This window comes from Camelina sativa, chromosome 8, assembly GCF_030686135.1.
Source record: "Camelina sativa cultivar CO46 ecotype springtype chromosome 8, ASM3068613v1".
Lineage (NCBI taxonomy): Eukaryota > Viridiplantae > Streptophyta > Magnoliopsida > Brassicales > Brassicaceae > Camelina > Camelina sativa.
Window position 1 is genome coordinate 4,811,047 of NC_141887.1, and position 19,081 is coordinate 4,830,127.

At 37.4% G+C, this 19,081-nt stretch overlaps 4 protein-coding genes and 1 long non-coding RNA gene across 10 annotated transcripts; 3 read left to right on the forward strand and 2 right to left on the reverse strand.

Moving 5' to 3' along the window:
* Positions 1–2,574: 2,574 nt before the first annotated feature.
* On the reverse strand, positions 2,575–3,576 carry LOC147939680 (uncharacterized). Its single transcript, XM_087460983.1, has 3 exons — positions 3,374–3,576; positions 2,974–3,196; positions 2,575–2,778 (listed from the first exon to the last, which is right to left on the reverse strand). Exons 1-3 carry the CDS (start codon positions 3,574–3,576, stop codon positions 2,575–2,577), a joined length of 630 nt encoding a protein of 209 aa, XP_087317109.1.
* Positions 3,577–5,579: 2,003 nt separating this feature from the next.
* On the reverse strand, positions 5,580–6,372 carry LOC147939681 (uncharacterized). Its single transcript, XR_015563837.1, has 2 exons — positions 6,221–6,372; positions 5,580–5,968 (listed from the first exon to the last, which is right to left on the reverse strand). It is a non-coding gene; the product is annotated as an uncharacterized LOC147939681 (long non-coding RNA).
* Positions 6,373–7,708: 1,336 nt separating this feature from the next.
* On the forward strand, positions 7,709–12,451 carry LOC104735990 (protein phosphatase 2C 70). 5 transcript variants are annotated; one of them, XR_015563838.1, is made up of 14 exons: positions 7,716–7,999; positions 8,947–9,136; positions 9,314–9,514; positions 9,619–9,788; positions 9,874–10,032; positions 10,119–10,262; positions 10,351–10,412; positions 10,855–10,993; positions 11,102–11,196; positions 11,277–11,349; positions 11,664–11,779; positions 11,868–12,000; positions 12,091–12,145; positions 12,250–12,451. XR_015563838.1 is itself a non-coding variant. In XM_087461622.1 (13 exons), exons 4-13 carry the CDS (start codon positions 9,627–9,629, stop codon positions 12,379–12,381), a joined length of 1,197 nt encoding a protein of 398 aa, XP_087317748.1. In that variant the 5' UTR covers positions 7,709–8,417; positions 8,464–9,136; positions 9,314–9,514; positions 9,619–9,626; the 3' UTR covers positions 12,382–12,451. The 5 variants fall into 5 exon arrangements, 4 of the variants coding, with proteins under 4 accessions (XP_087317748.1, XP_087317746.1, XP_087317747.1 ...); XM_087461622.1 differs by lacking the exon at positions 11,277–11,349 and having other exon boundaries at positions 7,709–8,417; positions 8,464–9,136; XM_087461620.1 differs by lacking the exon at positions 11,277–11,349 and having other exon boundaries at positions 7,710–7,999.
* Positions 12,452–12,570: 119 nt separating this feature from the next.
* LOC104706251 (caffeoylshikimate esterase) lies at positions 12,571–14,505 on the forward strand. Its single transcript, XM_087461624.1, has 2 exons — positions 12,571–14,130; positions 14,388–14,505. The coding sequence occupies exon 1, from the start codon at positions 13,106–13,108 to the stop codon at positions 14,099–14,101; it is 996 nt and encodes a 331-aa protein (XP_087317750.1). The 5' UTR covers positions 12,571–13,105; the 3' UTR covers positions 14,102–14,130; positions 14,388–14,505.
* An 824-nt stretch (positions 14,506–15,329) lies between these two features.
* Positions 15,330–19,038, forward strand: LOC104706252 (uncharacterized). Of its 2 annotated transcripts, none has more exons than XM_087461625.1 (12): positions 15,330–15,548; positions 16,354–16,830; positions 16,939–16,986; positions 17,122–17,292; positions 17,381–17,447; positions 17,646–17,710; positions 17,804–17,876; positions 17,991–18,109; positions 18,201–18,280; positions 18,393–18,462; positions 18,587–18,664; positions 18,748–19,038. In XM_087461625.1, exons 2-12 carry the CDS (start codon positions 16,471–16,473, stop codon positions 18,811–18,813), a joined length of 1,197 nt encoding a protein of 398 aa, XP_087317751.1. In that variant the 5' UTR covers positions 15,330–15,548; positions 16,354–16,470; the 3' UTR covers positions 18,814–19,038. The 2 variants fall into 2 exon arrangements, with proteins under 2 accessions (XP_087317751.1, XP_010420729.1); XM_010422427.3 differs by having other exon boundaries at positions 15,332–15,548; positions 16,347–16,830.
* The last annotated feature ends 43 nt before the right edge of the window (positions 19,039–19,081 follow it).

Genomic DNA, 19,081 nt, shown 5'->3' on the forward strand with positions numbered 1-19,081 from the left:
CCTTCTTTGGACCAATGGATCTTTATCCAAATCAATGCTCCTTAGAACCATTGGGCTAGTCAATGGGTGAGCTTAGTCCTTATTAAAACTCTTGAGTACTTTTCTGTATATGCCATTTGATGCACAAGGATTCTATCATTTATGTACTCAAGTTGTAACCCCAAACAGAATTTTTCTTTTGCCTAGGTCTTTCATTTCAAATTCTTTCTTGTTTGGGCGATTTAACCAGGGGTTCCAAGGATGTTTAAATCATCCATATAGACTGCTATTATCACAAATCCTTTGTTTGCAAACTTCTTTATAAATACATGGACTGATGGGATCATTTTATAGCCTTCTTTGGCTAGGTACTTGCTTAATCTATTGTACCATATACACCCACTTTGTTTCAGTCCATAAAGGTATTTGTCTAGCCTTATGCAGTATTTTCTCGAGAACCACTCTTATAATTGCGCTCTATAACCTCTGGTAATCTCATTTCATTTTCCAGTGGACCATGTAAGTATACGGTTTTAACATCCATTAACCGTAAATCCAGTTTTTCTTTTATAGCCAGACTTATTAAAGTCGTTGCATCCATCACAGGGAGTAAGTCTCCTCATAATCTATTCCTGGTCTTTGAGAGAATCCTTGTGCTATAAACCGTGCTTTGTCTCACGCTTTCATTACTCTCATTTCTCTTTCTTACAAAGACCAACTTATGTCCAACTGGTTTATATCAAGTGTTGTCCTTAAGGTCGGACCAAACACATTTCTCTTCTTTAAAGAGTTTAACTCCACGTCAATGGCTTCTTTCTATTTTAGCCAATCTTTACCTTGAGTGCACTCTAATATAGACGTGAGTTTCTGATCCTCATTTACTTCAAGTGCTACCTTGCATGCAATTATTTCATTAATGTCGACATCTTTGCAGTTCCATTTTATTCTAGACATGATATAGTTTATCGAGCTCTTATTATTATTAATACCTTAAGGACCTTGAGGTTTAGCGTCCCAAACCTCATTGTTGGTACCTTAGAATTTGTCGCGGCCATGTCTATACTTTTTCCTTAACCTCGGTTTTATTTGCACCTTTATTAGATTTCCGAAGGTTCTTTTCTATGGAACATATTGGTCTATTTAGACTCTTTAGCAACTTGATTATTGTGTTCCTTTTGAACATCAATACGTACTGGTGCATTACGAGCTGGTATGTACGATTTCATAATTCTCTTTGGGTCATTAAAGGAATCTTGGCAATTGAATAGCTAGCTTTTGCAAATGTATAATCTCGAGGATCTTGCCAATTTAAGGATGTTTGATTCCATAATATTTCTTTGACCAGCTTGTCTTTCTCTCCACCCAATGTAGGGAATTCGGATTCAGCAAACTGACAATCCGTGTATCTGGCCACATATAAATCACCCATAGTTGGCTCAAGATACTTAACAATGGTGGGAGAATCATATCAATATATATTCCCATCCTCCTTTGAGGTCCCATCTTTGTTCTCTGTGATGATGCAATATAAACGGCACACCCGTATATTATTTTAGATGGGATATGTCTGGCTTATGACCCGTTATGCATTTGGGAATATTTATACTCACTAGATGGCCTGATGCGTATAAGTTCTGTTGCATGTAATATTGTGTGTCCCCAAGCCGACACAAGAAGCTTCGACCTCATGAGTAATGGTCGAGCAATTTATTAAGTGCGTTTAATGAAAGATTCATCTAATCCATTCTCTGTATGTACATGTGCCATAGGATGGTCCACACTTCCCCCCATGGACATACCGCAATTATTAAACGCTTGGGATATAAATTCACCAGCACTATCTAGACTTATAGTCTTAAGTGGAAAATTTCTTTAGTTACATTTGCTGGTGATGGCCTTATAAATGAGTTTCCCTTGTGTACATGCTACACACGTGAGATTGTAGGGATAACTCTTCTCTCTCTTAGGAGTGTGCCCATCTTTATTTAATATCAACATACGCATCACGTTAGAATCCGGATGGCCAATCCGGTCATGCCATAAAGTGAATTATTGAACATTTCGTTCATTGCCATATTAGCCTCTATTATATTACTCTTAGCATGGTAAAAACCAGTGGCTAGTGCAGGTATAGGCTCTAGGACTTTCTTATGTCCATGGGTGATTTCAATATATAGGAACTCTCTGTTTCCTTCACCCTTTATTTCAATATGGAAACCATTCAAATGAATGTCCTGGGTTTTTTTAGAGCTTTTCTTATAAACCATTCAATAAGCTTTTCTTAGAGCTGGGTGATTATAATGCAACACTTAGTTTAAAATGTGTGCCATAAAATATATGTTTGGCCGTAGTCTTTACTTAGGCTTGCTATACCCGCTTATCTTTGCTAATATTGGCTTTGTGTGGCTTAATCCACTATCCACCACACTTATTTTCTTGTCCTTGGCCATTTCTATAAATAGGACATAATTTTGTATTTTAATAGGACAATTATAAAATAAAAGAACCATTGCATTTAAATTTAAATAATCATCCAATACAATAAAGGAAAATGAAGCATAAAAGCATTGAAATTAAACCGCATTAAAACGAAAATCAATCATCATTTTGAAGGCAATCGGAAGTCTCTAGCAAGTCGTCATTCTCATGATCGAAGTCTCCTTCATCATCGATGTACGCATAGTTGGCTTCCGGATTTTTCTTTAGAACTTCTTGGTATGCATCAATGAGGTGTTTGGGAGTTCTACAAGTCTTGGACCAGTGGTTTGACATACCACATCTATCGCAGACCGATTTAACCTTGGTACATGGTTTAAAGGACGTACGGCCCTTACCACCACGTCCGCGGCCTCCTCGGCCGGCCTGTCCGCCACGGCCACTACGTCCTCTGCCACCACGGCCTTGGCCGTAGTGTCTTTCTCTGTGGACGTAGTTGGTCTCATGGGGCGCTCTTGGCTCCTTAGACTCCATTGTAGTTTTCTTTCCCAAATCTACCTTATTTGCTTCCGGTAATGGGGCTGTACCGGAAGGTCTCATAGCACTGTTCATCAGCAGCAACTCATCATTCTGCTCAGCTAGCAGTAAACATTCAATGAGTGCCCTATAATCGGCAAAGCCTTGATGCCGATACTGTTGCTGAAGAACTCTATTGTTAGGGCTGAAAGTAGACAAGGTCTTTTCTATCAGTTCCCTCTCAGTCACCTCTTTTCCACATAACCTAAGGAGTGAGACAATCCTAAAAAGCTCAGAGTTATACTCCTCCACGGATTTGTAATCCTGGATCCTTAGGTTCTTCCAATCAAACTCGGCCTTTGGAAGGAGCACCGTCTTTTGGTGACCGTAACGGCGTTTAAGCTGTGTCCAAAGGGCGAGTGGATTGTCTATAAAGAGGTACTGGCTCTTGAGACTCTCTGCAATGTGATGGTGCATATGTTGGAGACACTTATTCTTTTTCTTATCAGTGCTCTCAACTTCCTCATCAATGCAACCAGCTAGGCCGTTTGACCTTAGGTGGATTTCGGTGTCTTTCACCCATTCCAAGTAGTTCTTTCCAGAAGCTTGCAAGATGGGATAGTCTAGGCTTTTGAGGTTTGCCATCTGCATATAATATAGACAACCGATAGTTAGCATGCGATATTTGAGATCGAATCATGCAACAAATATTTATTCAGGTCATGCGGTATTTGAGACCGAAACATGCCTTGGACCATGCGGTATTTGAGACCGAAACATGTCCTTGGGCCATGCGGTATTTGAGACCGAAACATGCCCTGGACCATGCGGTATTTGAGACCGAAACATGCCCTTGCCTATTATAGATTTCGTATGGTTTAAATTCATGCATGCAAAGACAACAAAATTAAATATGTATGCATGCAACAATTTCCTTATTTCTAGATAGGATTTCCTTTTTCTTAAATTTCTTTTTTAGTCTAGGATTTAGTAAATTTGTTTTAAGAGTTTTAGATGATTAGGAACTTGTCCTAACCAATATTTAATTTCCGATTTCATGTTTTAATTTTATAGAAACTTAACAAAAGTTTTTAATTTAATCGGACATACTCTTAGAACATTAAAGTTAATTTTATTTAAGTTTTAGGATAATGATTAAAAGTTTATGGAAGTTATCCTAATAATCCTAGAACAAGATTCATGCTTGATTTTTATGTTTTCATGGCCGAAAATTTGCAGGAAATTTATGTTCAAATTTATGCTTAAGGAATCCTAAGAATTAGTTCATGCAGCCGATTTTTTCTAACATCCTATACATGATCCAATTTTTTTTTAGTTATGATGCATGAATGATCCAAGTTTTAAATCCTAGAACAGTTTAGCAATATTCGATTTTAACAAGTTCATGTTCTAGGCTCTTATGCAACAAACAATCCAATATTCGGACAGAACCACGAACCAGATCTCGGACAGAACCACGAACCAGATCTCGGACAGAACAACGAACTGGATCACGTACAGCGTCCGTGGACAGAACAACGAACAGGTTCCGCGGATGATGAACAGCTTCCCACGAACAGCTTCCCACGAACCGCTTCGTACTTCTCTCGTCCGGTATCACGAACCACGAACAGACGAACTCACCCCCGAACACGGACCAAGATCCTCGATCAAGCTGTCGATAGAAGCTTGATCACGAGCTTAAGGTATGCTCGTGAACAAGGAGATCTTCGAACAGAAAAGGTTTGATCTCGGATGGGAGCAAGAAAGAAAGATGGTTTAGGGTTTGTGGAAGAGAGAAGAAGATCGGCGGCTGCCTTAGGGTTTTAGGGTTTAGGAAGCGGCGGCTGCTTTAGGGTTTAGGGTTAGAGGCTATCGTGCTGATAACGTGTTGTAAACTAGAGAATTTAGGAAGTGAAATCTCTTAGTCTTATTGATTAATGTCGAGGTTACAAGTATATATAATAGGAGTACAAGGGCTAAAGCCCATAAAGCAATCGAGTACATAAGATAGGCCATGGGCCGTAAAGCAATGGCTATGGGCCGTAAACGTGCGGAAAGTAAATGGGCCGTAAGGCCATGTCCTAACGGACTGTGAGCGGGCCGGTCTATAGAGTCCAGTAAGTGTTTTACAACATTAAACAATTAAAACATTTTTTTTGTTTTACAACGGAAAATAAAATAACATTCATATAAATTGTAAATTGAAAATGTAATAATCTTACATAATTAAGTTCCAATCTACCAAAACCAAGATAGACAAATTATCTATAGGGAATAAACCTAAACACATAGCGCGGTTGTGCCTCACTACGTATTCGATTAGAAAGCCAACTCGGTCCATCTGAAGCAAGGTACGAATTGTAACGACCATCCTTCACAACACTATACGCAATGTCCCTTGCAATGGTATTAGAGTGACAAGACACCACCTCAAAAGCGACAGTTCAAATGAACAGCAATGGCCGATACTGAGGCCAGTAGCACGGGTTATCAGTGCCGGCCCTGACCTAAACCTCGTAAAGCAAAGGCTTTAGGCGCCAATATTTATTACCAATATACGGGGCATCATCTCTTGGATGTTGCAGTGGTACAGTGGTTTTATGTAGACCATTTCTACTTAAGTGATCCGAGTTCGAGCCATGATATGCCTGGTTTTGTTAATATTTTTTATCAAATGTTTGTTAATGGGCAAAAGAAAAAATTAGCTTTAGGCATCAAATACAGTTGGGCCGGCCCTGCGGGTTATACAAGGCCGCGATCGCAGCTTGACAATCCGATGAGATTATGACCTTACCCACATGAAGATCTCGTAAGCTTTGAAGCGCCCACAAGATACACCGCAGCTCAGCAACGATCCTGTTTGGTGACTCCGTAAAAGCATCTCTTGCATGGTATAGAACCCTACCCCTGCAATCAAGAGCAATCCAAGATACCCCACCCATCGAATCTGGATTTCTCCAATCAGCATTCACATTACACTTAAAGCATGTCCCATACGTATCTATCTGCTGCGCATTAAGCCATGGTCTCTGATCTGCAAGCAAGATATATAATGTTAGAGAATAGAAAATTGCAAAAAAATTGTCGACGTCTGTTTTATATTCGTCCAATGGTCTTGTTTCTAGCCAAAGGCTATAACGACAATAACATTACAAAACTCGTAACCCATATAGTGTTTAACAACAGTACTGCTCAGAAAGAGGTATGTGCTAAACACAAATCTGACAAGAATCATATAGAGATCTAGCAAAAAAAAAAAAAAAAAGAACGTTTAATTAATTACGACTTTTGCGAACGCGACGCATTCTGTGATGAGGAGGAGGCCTTATCATCATCATCATCATCTCTTCAACCTTGTTAAAAGGTTTGACCAGCCGGTTTCGTAACCAACCGAAGATTCTAGCCACTCCAAAAGTTTTTAATATGCTATACCAAAATGATTGTTGCTTTGAACATATCTACTAAATTGATGAGGGCCGGGTTCTTATAGAATTAAAATTGGAAAGGGAGTGATGATATGAAGATCAAATATGGACTGCATGCTACCACTTGTATATCTTACCATATATAAAGCTTAGTCAAGAAAAATAAAAACGTTACCAAATGTATAATATATTGAAATTAATTTGTAATTCCCAATTTCGTCTATGCTTGCAGGTATAGTATAAATACATATGGGACTTGTTGATTAATACACATGAGGTGGTTACACTTGTTGATTAAAAACAAAAAAATGGAAGATCTCTCTGTTTCAAGAATAAAGGTAACCCTCACAATCATATTTTCAATTACTATTTGTTTTATAAAATTCTATATGAAAGTTATTTTCTGTGTGCTTGTCTGTTGTATCAAAGAGATGAATACATGATTGCCATTTACGATTGCTATATTACAATCCATGCATATACAAAATTGACTTTATTATTGGGTTATCTTCATGATTATGTGCCAATTACAACTTTTGATTGGTAATGCTGTACTATGATGGTATGAAATTTTCGGTTTTTTTTTGTTACTATATATCGTATCGAAAAATATTCTTATACTTTATGAATCAATAACACATGATGACTAGTAATGAGATTTTCTACAATTAGATATCATCATAGTTTACATACATGTTCATAAAACCTAACTTTAATCTTTAACTTTATGGGATATAGAAATTGTATATAAAAGTTCTAAGAACAAATCTTAAAAACGTTTTTAAAAGTAATTTATGTGTGTACATAGAAACATTTTAATGTTTGATTGGTTAGCTAGGACCGTATATGTAGATTCCTAGACTATTGTCATCAACGGCTTTAATTTTGTGTTCTTTGACTGTGAAAAAAGACATAAGATATCTTCTAATTCTCAAATTGCTTTGTATGATTATAACAACTGTGTGTTTAGATAACAACACTCACCTATATACAACTCTTAAACACTATAAGAAATAGAATTCTTACAGTCCAGTACACGAAACTATACAAGGTACTTTTTCTTACAATGTAAAATAATCCATCTAGAAATGATATGTAAAAAATAAATATAAATAATTAAAATAATAAAGTATGGCTAAGCTTTAATTAGTTAATCCAACCATTAACCAATAGTAACGCGTATAAGATGATTTGATCTAAGCTTAATCCAACCACTAACCAATCGTAAGGCGTATAAGATGATTTTCTATAGCCTAATCCAAGTATTAACCAATCGTAACGCGTCCACGTAGGATAATGTTACTCTCTCCTCTACTGTTATAAAAAAAAAAAGTAGAGAGACAGTGAAAATAACAATTTAAGGCAAAAAAAAAAAAAAAAAAAAAAAGAAAGTGGAAAAATTTTAGAAAAGAAGGGGTAAGAAAAATTCAAAGCGAGGTTCTCGGGAACCAATCTGGAAGGAGAAGGGAGAGAGGAAGGGGGTGGAGAGAGCGAAGACGATGGCGATGTTAGAGATGAACATTATTGGGGTATTCATGGTTCTTATGTTGCTTCTCATCTCCCTCATCATCCTTTTCGCCTGCAAGCCATGGCGCTACCTTTCTCGTTTCCGATCCTCCCGTTTCTCTTCTACCTTCAAGGTATCTTCCTCCTCATCTTCATCCTCCTCACACCCGCCCCACACTCTCTATTCGAATCTCCTGAGAGTCTTTGTTCCGAGGCCTTGTTCGATTTAATTTTTTTGATTGCGGTGTGTGTGGGCTGGTGGGGGGGGGGGGGGATGATCTTTGCGAATTGATAACGCTTTTGATCATTAGTGACAGATCATGATTCCTTTCTGCGAGTGTTTTTTTTGGGTTTAATCGATTGTTTTGGGGATCTTTATGTGATTGATTGTGTGGTCAGGCGACGACGCCGGGCGGTGAGAATGTGTTTTGGTTTCTGAAGAATCTGATTTTGACTTTTTGGAAATGAGATTGTGTTTATTTTTGAGGTTTTCACTGTTGGCAGATGTGTAGTTCACGGTTTTAATAGATTTTGTCTTTGCGTTATAATGATGTGTAGTTCACGGTTTTAATAGATTTTGTCTTTGCGTTATAATGAGTGTATCTACTTTTTTCTCTGCCTACTCGATTTGCACAAAAAAAGAAAAAAAACTGTTTTGTTTTTAAAAAGTCTAATGAGCAACTCGATGTACTTTTGTGCTATATGCGTCTTTAGCTACGTATGATTCAGCTATTGCTTGCCAATCTAAATTTGGAGCTTCGTGCTTATCTTTGTTGCAAAAAAAGGGTTGAATCACTCTATTTTCCAATTCTGCTGAATTCTACTCTAGTTTGAGCCTTACTAACGTAACAGGTGGTTCATTTATATCTAATTTCTGCATTTCTTGGATAGCATACTTCAATTGTATAAGAAGAACTAAATCTGGCATATCATTATTACTTTTGTCATACAGGGAAATATTTTTCTCTGCTGAATTGAGTTTCTCTTTGTTGTTGGCTATAGAACATCCTGTTTAGGCTACTTTTTTTTTTTTTTTTACTTCAGTCATTGCCCTAATACTTTTCACGGCCATTCTCTGCAGTTGGGGGATTTGCAGAGACCCCTTATATCTGATGATGGGAATTTGATCCAAGGCCAAACCAGTGAGGTCACAAGGGAATATGATTTAGAGGGAGCTTGCTATCAAAATGAAGGGCTTTTGCATTCATCTCTGACCGAAGGACGTGTTTACAAACAAAGGCTTCCTTCTTCATCTCCCCATTTCACCCCAGGTTAGTCTTTCCTCTTTCCTCCACTTCTATCCAGCTCTGGTGAAGATTTTATTGACTCTACATCATTAGATTGATGGAAATGATACAGTTGTTTTGTTTTCAGAAACACCCTCTTTGCGTTATGAAGTCTATGCATCACTCGTTTTTCACCCTATTGATCTGCTCTAAATTATGTAGGTGAAAGCTTGGTTCTAGAAGTAATTTCTGAACCTTCTGAAAATGCTTTGGTGGGCCAAACGCTAAAACTACCAGATGAAAAAGGTACCTTGGCAGAAGTGCAAACGTATGACTGGCAGGATAACAGAAGTCAAAATCTGCAACATGATCTGGAAAAGGATAGACGTACTGATCTTTCTCCGAGTTTCGTCAAAGATCAAAGTAATTTCTTCTTCTTTTAATTTCCTAGGGTGTGTAATACAACTGCATTCCATCTCTTCAATTAGTCGTGAAGACATATATCATATTTTCTGTTAGAAGTGCAGGAAGTTGGATGTCCCTGGAGGTCATTGCGGGTCCTGCCATTGGGCTTCAACATGCTGTGAACTCCACAATTACATCGCCAGTGAAACTTGGAAGGGTTTCTCCAGCTGATTTGGTATTGAAGGACTCAGAAGTTTCAGGGAAACATGCACAAATAACATGGAACTCTACTGTAAGGAGCTATATAGTTTAACTTTTTCGACTTTTCCATGTCACTTCTTACACTGTGCGTCACACCTGCCTGGCTTTGATTTCAGAAATTGAAATGGGAGCTGGTTGATATGGGTAGCCTAAATGGAACTCTCGTAAACTCGCGGTCAGTAAGTCATCATGATGTAGGCAGTCGGAAGTGGGGTAACCCTGTCGAGCTGGCAAGTGAAGATATAATAACTTTGGGAACAACTACAAAGGTCTATGTAAGTCGATTTGAGTGGTTAAAGTTGCGTGCTGATTCTTTGTTTTCCTTATTGGTTTTCATGCAATTTCTTTTCATCTTTGGAAGGTCCGTATCTCGTCTCAGAATGAGTTTCAGATACCCTTCAAGATTGGTGTGGCCTCAGATCCCATGGCTATACGTCGAGGAGGCAGGAAACTTCCAATGGAAGATGTCTTTCATTACAAGTGGCCGCTTCCAGGGGCAAATAAGGTCAACCTTGATTTGTGATTTTGAGTTATTTGTTTGATGGACTTTACTGCTTCTGCTAACATAGTTTTAATTGTATATACGGTTTCAGTTTGGGCTGTTTTGTGTTTGTGATGGACATGGGGGAGCAGAGGCTGCTCAAGCCGCAATCAAGTGAGTCATTTGATCAGAATTTCCGCTATTTACTATCTCTTTTCTAAAATCCTTCTTGATATTTCTTATTATGGGTTGATTTTTAATGCTTAACCTACCAAAGATATCCTAACCTGAAAAAGGCTATGGTTGGTTATGTTTGAACTTCCGCTTTTCTGAGTTTGTCTACTGATTTTGCTTCATTAAATAATCAAATTTTGATGGCATTGAAAATTTCAGCTGCATGTGATTAGCCATGCAACTGCGTCACATTTATGGCAGGCGTGGTTGCAGCCGGGAAAATATCGTTGTTGAAATTTGTTCTGTTCATTTTTGTTTTGGGCTAATGATTATATGTCAGGAGCCTTTCACTAACAACTGGAGCATCTTTGATTTGAAGTTTTGTCTCTAACAACATCAATTATATACGTGAATATTTAAGCTAATTAAACTTGTTCTCCAGAATTATTCCTGAGATTCTGGCGAATATTTTATCAGACGCGCTGAGGAAGGAGAAAGTGTTATCACAACGGGATGCTTCTGACGTCCTTAGGGACGTGCTTGCTAACACAGAAGCTCGCATGGATGATTACCAATATGAGGTTCTGCAGTTTATCCTTTTCTTTCCTTTTCCTTTGATTGCATATGTTGATGACTTAGCTGGACCATTTTCATTGCTTCATACTTAATGAACTAGTCGATCAATGCAGGGTTGTACAGCTACCGTTCTCTTGGTGTGGAAAGACGATGTAGGAGTTTTCTTCGCACAATGTGCCAATCTTGGGGATTCAGCATGTGTTATCCAGTACGTTAAAATTACTATATTGCTATCTTAAGATTCTTAGTTGTGGAGGTTGCATTAACCTGAGTATAAACTTGTAGCAGCATTTCTTGGTGTAGAAAGAGGGAGGGGACTTGATTACTCAGATTAGAAAACAAGGATCTTGCGTGTTAAAGCGTGAGTGAGTGTGGTCTTGTTTTGGAAACAGTAGATTATTTATAATCTAGGGTTTATGGTAGAGTAAATAGACACTAATAGATGAGATTTATGCTTTCCATTGTTTCACATCACAGTAGAATTTTGTTGAATAAGAGAAGCATATTTAAATATCATTGTTTTGCTTTGCGGAAATAGAAAGAGTGATTATCCCTACATTTTCCTTAATACTGATCTTCAGATAGTTGTTTTGCTGTCATGAATAAATGGTCTTGGGAATAATAATAGTAACTTCGAGTTTTAAAATTGATTAAGATTTGTTTTGCATTTGGTAGTCTTGATGGGAATTATATACAAATGACTGAAGATCATCGAGTGATTAGCTTGTCCGAGAGAAAGCGATTCCAAGAGGCAGGACTATCATTGAGAGATGGAGAGTCTCGGATCTTCGGTACTAGCTCCATGAATTAAACACGCTCTGGTGATTTCATCTTCAATGTAACAAAATCACCAAGTCTGATTTGATTATTTTTGTTCAGGTATAAACCTTGCAAGGATGCTTGGGGACAAATTTCCAAAACAGCAAGACAGCCGTTTCAGTGCAGAGCCATATATAAGCCAGCCTGTGCGTATTGAACAATCTAGTAAAGATGTGTTTGCTCTGTTGGCTAGGTAAAATACACAGACTTAATAAGCTTGTCCCTTGTTCTCATTCTTTTATACTTATTCTAATAACCGGACAAAATAAAAACAATTCTGTAGTGATGGGTTATGGGATGTGGTAAGTCCGAAGAAAGCTGTGCAGCTCGTACTTCAGGTAAACAATTTTTTTCTGAATCATCAAAGACAAATATTTGCTAGTAGTATGTGTTAGAACCTGGATCTAATGTAGTGTTTATGTGTTAAAAACAAATGTACCAGATGAGAGAGAAAGAGAGCGGGACAGAGAATATTGGAGAGAAGATAGCAAACGGTCTGCTGAATGAAGCCACAGCGATGCGTACAAAGGACAACACCTCCATCATTTACTTAGGTTTCGATACTTCCCTGTAATGTTAGGAAAAAAAAAACCATTTAATGTATTTGGGAAGTGTCGTTAATTTGTGTACAATCTTTTGATTTATATGTGCTAGTGTATCACTAGGGTATATGAGAGAGAGAAAAAAAACCTCAGTTGCAGAGAGAGAGAGCTTTTAGGGTGGGGGTCTGAGCGAGCGATGTTGGTTTCATCTCTTGCTTATATAATATTAATAATATCTTTTATTAAAAAAAAAATTCTAACTAATTTTTTTCATTTTGATTTATGAACAAACTATACAAACTAGTCTAGTAGTTTATGACCGTTTCACCACCACATCATATTGGGAAAAAAAAAGTTACAAACACAGACACTGTTCTCTACGCGTCTGCCGGCCATAATTACACAATCTATATGATTACAAGTTATGTTTGACTGACGGATATGGGATAAAACCAAATAGTAAAAACGTATAGTTAAAAATTTCAGATAATTTGTGATTCATTTACTGTAAAAGTCTTATTACACTACCTAAATCGGAGATTTGAAATTGAAAGAAGGAAACGAAGCGAGCCTAGAATAAGGAGTAGTAGTTCGCGCGTCCACACTAAAAGCATGTGTCCCTACAACACCAGAACCCAGCCTCCTCATTTATGAAACGTCATTATAATCCCCTCAACGGTTAACCAAACCCCACACACACACACATCATCTTCTTCCCCTCACCCACCCACAAGATTTTGGGGGAAAAAAACAAAAATGGGTCTGCATCCAATCTCCGACGCCAACGAACACAGTCCCTTCGGATCTCTCACCGCCGACGAGTTCTACGCGAAACATTCCGTTAGCCACTCCTCAGCCTTCATCACCAACCCACGTGGTCTCAAACTCTTCACTCAATGGTGGACTCCACTCCCTCCAACTAAACCAATCGGTATCATCGCCGTCGTTCACGGTTTCACCGGCGAATCCAGCTGGTTCCTTCAGCTCACATCAATCCTTTTCGCTAAATCCGGTTTCATCACCTGTGCGATTGATCACCAAGGGCATGGATTCTCAGATGGACTCATCGCTCATATCCCTGACCTCAATCCCGTCGTCGATGACTGTATCTCCTTCTTCGATGACTTCCGCAGCCGTCAGACTCCCTCAGATCTGCCGTGTTTTCTCTACTCCGAGTCTTTAGGCGGCGCGATTGCTCTCTACATCTCGCTCCGTCAGAGAGGTGTTTGGGATGGACTTATCCTTAACGGAGCTATGTGCGGGATCAGCGATAAATTCAAACCGCCGTGGCCGTTGGAGCATTTGCTCTTCGTCGTCGCCAATCTCATCCCTACCTGGCGCGTTGTCCCCACGCGCGGCTCTATCCCTGAGGTTTCTTTCAAGGAGCCCTGGAAGAGGAAGCTTGCGATGGCTAGCCCTAGGAGGACGGTGGCGAAACCACGCGCCGCCACTGCTTACGAGCTGATCCGTGTCTGTAAGGATCTGCAGGAGAGGTTTGAGGAGGTTGAGGTTCCGTTTCTGATCGTGCACGGAGGAGGCGACGTTGTCTGCGACGTGGCGTGCGTCGAGGAGCTTCATCGGAGAGCGATTAGCGAGGATAAGACGATCAAGATCTACCCTGAGCTGTGGCATCAGATGATTGGAGAATCGGAGGAGAAGGTCGATCTGGTTTACGGTGACATGCTGAGTTGGCTCAAGACTCGAGCGGAAAGCGCCGCTGAGAGGAAGGCACGCGCCGCCGTTGACGGCTAAGCTTAGAGAGTCCTTTTTACTCCTTTAGAGCATCTTTACTCGAGTAACCCCCTAATCGTTCCTCAAAAAATAAAAATAAATTAACTTTTTTACAAATTATTATTATTTATTTATCTTTTAAATCTGCTCCACTAAACAGATGACACCTGTTTTGTTTGTTGAGAGTATCGGTTCTCAGATTACTCTGCCAAGGAACGTTTCTCTCTTTTATCCTCTTCTCTCTCTTCTTTTTATTATTTTTTAATAAGAGTATCGATAAAAGAACTGCCAGTAATGATGGTCTTAGGTGTTGTATTGTCAAGCTAATAGGACAGTGCCATCTGGCAAGCGAGTATTTATTATGGTTCGCTGTTTCGTATCACATGGTTTACAGTTAAACCAATATATCTTTGGTTATCAATAAATTTTAGAAATATCAAAGATCGTGACAGAAAAAAAAAAAAACAAAAACAAAAAAAGTAGAAAAATATGACTGTCAAAAAGTACGTTTCAGTTAATCGTCATCAACAACCATCTGCTATAAATGCTTAAATCATAAATGCTGACCAAAAACTTGGTTTATCCAGACGTATTCTTGTTTAGAAAAAGGGTAAAATACGTAAATTAGGAAAAAAACCAAAAAATATATTATTTATTTTTTATCTAAAGTTTAATATCTGGTCTTTTTTTACTGGAAGAATAATATATATATTAATAAAAATGTGCAATTTAATACTTAAAAAATTAAATGTTGTCATTTTCATTAAAAAATATTTAATTTTATCCTTATCTATTTATATTAATTATTAATATATACTCCATCTGTTTTTTATTAGTTGTCGTTTAAGGTTGTTTCACACAGATTAAAAAAATTATTATTATTTTTATTTTATTCCTTTTAAATATATTTTCTAATTTTCTGATTGGTTAAAACATTAAAACTGTTGGATAAAATTAGAATATTTATCAAACATTTGTATTGGAAATCTAAAACGACAAGTATTATGATACAAAAATTTAACTTTAGAGCGACAATTAATAAAAAACGGAGAGAGTAAATGAGATGGAATTAATTTTCGTTTTAATTTTAATTGGATGAAATAATTATTATTAATATTGCATTTTTTTAACTCAAATTATATTACATTTTATTTTATTACCGAATTAAAAAAAATCTTTGAAAACATAATTTTAATTTCTCTCTCATTCTCCTTCTCTATATATGACTTGAATATGGGCTTATAATCCTTCGGTGCAGATGAGTTTAAGAATAGGGTGATGGCTTCTCGAGAGACGGATCTTCAGGCTGTGGGGAAAAAGTAGAAGAAGAAGAAGTATATGGTGGAGAATCGCAAAGTGGATCTGTTGTTAATGATAGGGAACAATGCCAAACCGCTTCGATCCTCTGCTCCACAGTTGACTTACTGAGTCACTATAACCGGGTGATTTGTCGTATCATATTAACCGGGTGATTTTACTTTTTGTTTCTTCCTCCTCCTCCTCCTCATCATCATCATCATCATCATCATCATCATCATCATCATCATCATCATCATCATCCTTTTATCAAATAATGCCAAGAAATTGTAAATTTTAAAAATTATTAAATGAAAATTTAAAAGTTTGATAAATTACTATTAGTTAAGAATTATAAATATCTATTATTATAAATATATAATGCACCTATAGCTAAACATTAAATGTTTTTTTAATTTGTGTAAAAATGCTAAAACATTATCCTACTATATTAATTGAGAAGTACAATTATAAAATTAACATTAAAAATGTAAAAATTACATTAGAATGCCATTAGAAATACTACAAAAAAAGATATGATCATTAAGGGTAATTAAGATAATTTAATTAGAGTAGACAAAATATTAGTTTATTAAATTCGTTAAAAGAAAGATTTAGAAATATCTACTTGGTTAAACAGTTAAGATTTTTTTCTGATATAATAATAAATATAATTTGATTTTATACAGTTTTTTAGGGTGACAACAAAAAGTAAAACAAAAAAGAAAACAGATATTTTTTAAAGATTATAAATAACAAAATAACAGATAAAATTATTTTAAATTTTTTTCAGATAAAGTGTTTAGCCCACGATAAACCGACCGTGGGTAACTAGTCTATTGTAAATTTGTAATACAGAGTAACATTTAATTTTGTGGGTATTCAGTTGCACGATATTTATTAATATGGATATATACTTCCAATATTTTTTTGGGTTTTCCCTACGTAAATCGTAAACTTTACGTTCAAGTTGATAGGCCGGTAAAATAGGCCTAATCGATTAAGGTAATAGAGGCCCAAGAGTCCAGTAAGAACCCAAAACCACATAAACCCTGCGAAATTCGCCACGGCTGCAGCATTCGCCGGCGGCAGAAATGGGGAAGAAGAACAAGAGAAGTCAAGACGACGTTCCTGAGCTGGAACCGGAACCAGAGCTTGCTACAACGATTGACGGAGATTGTAAAAAGAAGGTGAAGAAGAAGAAGAAGAGAAGCCATGACGATACGGAGACAGAACCGGAGCAAAAGATGAGTCTCGACGGTGACGCGAAGAAGGAGAAAAAAAAGAAGAAGAAGAAGAAGAAAAACCAAGAGGAAGAGCCGGAGCTTGTTTCGGAGCAATCGAAAACACAAGAAGAGGAAAAGGGTAATGTAGAAGAAGGCAGAGCCACTGTAAGCATAGCCATAGCTGGTTCAATCATCCACAACACTCAATCACTCGAGCTCGCCACACGCGTAATCTCTCTCTCTCTCTCTCTCTCTCTCTCTCTCTCCCTTGGTGCCCTTACCTGATATTTCATCTCTTCTCTTAGCAATTTTAAAAACTCCCTTAACATTTCTCAGCTCGCTGGCCAAATTGCTCGTGCAGCCACAATATTCCGAATCGACGAGGTATGTTAATCATTCTCTCTTCTTTCAATCCACAGAGCTCTCAAAACAAACTTGTTGCTGTTGAATCAAAACTACTTATATGGATAACAAAATTGTATGCTAAATTCGACAGCTTTTTTATGTTTTAAAAATCAGATCGTGGTGTTTGACAATAAGAGCAGCTCAGAAATCGAAGCTGCTGCTACGAATCCTTCTGATAGCAATGAAAGTGGTGCTTCCTTTCTTGTTCGTATCTTGAAGTATCTAGAGACACCACAGTATTTGAGGAAATCTCTCTTCCCTAAGCAAAATGATCTTAGATATGTGGTGTGTACTTCAAAGGTCTTTTTTTCTTTTCTTCAATCTTTACGTTTTCTAGTGTCTTCTGACCACTTTTGTTTGATCTATATAATAGGGTATGTTGCCACCTCTTGATGCTCCTCACCATTTGCGTAAGCACGAGTGGGAACAATACCGTGAAGGTAATACCAAAGTTTCATATGCATCCAATTAGATTGCACATTACATCTTTAGTGATACCATATGATATACCAGATATCTTTCAAGAAACTGATGTGGAGAAACATGAATCAAGCTATCACCTTTCTTTGTTGTTGACGATGTGCTATATTGTACTATAGTTGTGTTTCATCTTTGTTTTGGAAATGATATCCTTATAGGCGTGACGCTGAGTGAAAAGGCTCCAAACTCTGAGAATACAATGGTCGATGTGGGTTTAAGCAAGGTATTATTAGTTCCTCTCAACTTGGGATATCTCAGTCGGGAATAATATTTTTTCTTGGCATGGATTGACCTTTATTCGATGCTCTTTATGCAGAGTGTTGTTGTTGATCAAGTGCTTAGTCCAGGAATAAGAGTTACAGTAGCCATGGGAACCAACCCCGATTTAGGTACTGACAACCTCTATTTTCTTTCAAGTTATCATAACGATCTGTCTTCTATCTTTAAATTTCGATTTAGATAAATTGTTTGAAGTTAATGAATTTTTAATTTGGTTCATCTAGATTTGGTACGCAAGATTGTTCCGCCCTCTAAGCCAAGAGAAGAAGCAGGAATGTATTGGGGATACAAAGTACGATATGCATCACAACTGAGTTCAGTATTCAAGGAATGCCCTTTCCAGGTACTGATAGTGATACTCTGCTCGTCATCCTTCTATGATTTAGATCATATTTCCTGCATAACCTTATTTCCTAATACCAAACGAAACGCAGGGTGGATACGATTATTTGATTGGTACCTCGGAGCACGGCGTGGTAATTAGTTCATCAGAGCTGAAAATACCAACATTTAGGTGATATTTTCATTATCCCTCCTTAACATGGTTATAAGTTTGTGTCTAAACACATCATTAGCAGCTTTAATTTATAGGGACTGACTTAGATGCTTGTGGCATGAAATCATAGGCACTTATTGATTGCATTTGGTGGACTTGCTGGGCTTGAAGAAAGTATTGAAGATGATAATCAGTATAAGGTAACCTCTTATTCAGCTCTTTAGCTCTCACAAAGTTTCTAGACTTCTCAGTGATCTAGTGCGTTTTTTTTTTCCTGTACTAAGTGTTTTGATATGGACACTAATGAAAAGATCATTGATACAGGGGAAAAACGTTCGAGAGGTGTTTAATATATACTTGAATACTTGTCCACATCAAGGAAGCCGAACCATTCGAGCAGAGGTATTCTCAGATTTTTCTTATGAGTTTTTTTTTTTTCCTTTTGGGATGATTGAGCTGAGGAGATTGTGCGATAAATTATGCAGGAGGCGATGTTTATATCACTTCAATACTTCCAAGAACCCATCAACAGGGCAGTGAAAAGACTTTAAGCTTGATGGAAGATTCAGAGAACTTCTCATAGATTTGAGGTTTTCTTCTTTGAAGAAGAATGATGTACTGTAATTGTTTTAGAAGTTGGACCAAGTTTATATTCTTGTACTATCCCAATTTTGGGGCCTTTTAAAATTTCCTTCAACATTGGCAGATGAAATGTAGTCACCTCATCTCTCTGTACACTGAAATTAAAATCTTAATACTTTAATCTTATCACCAAATCAAGATTTTTAGTCCTATTGTGTGAAAAAAAAAACAAATGGG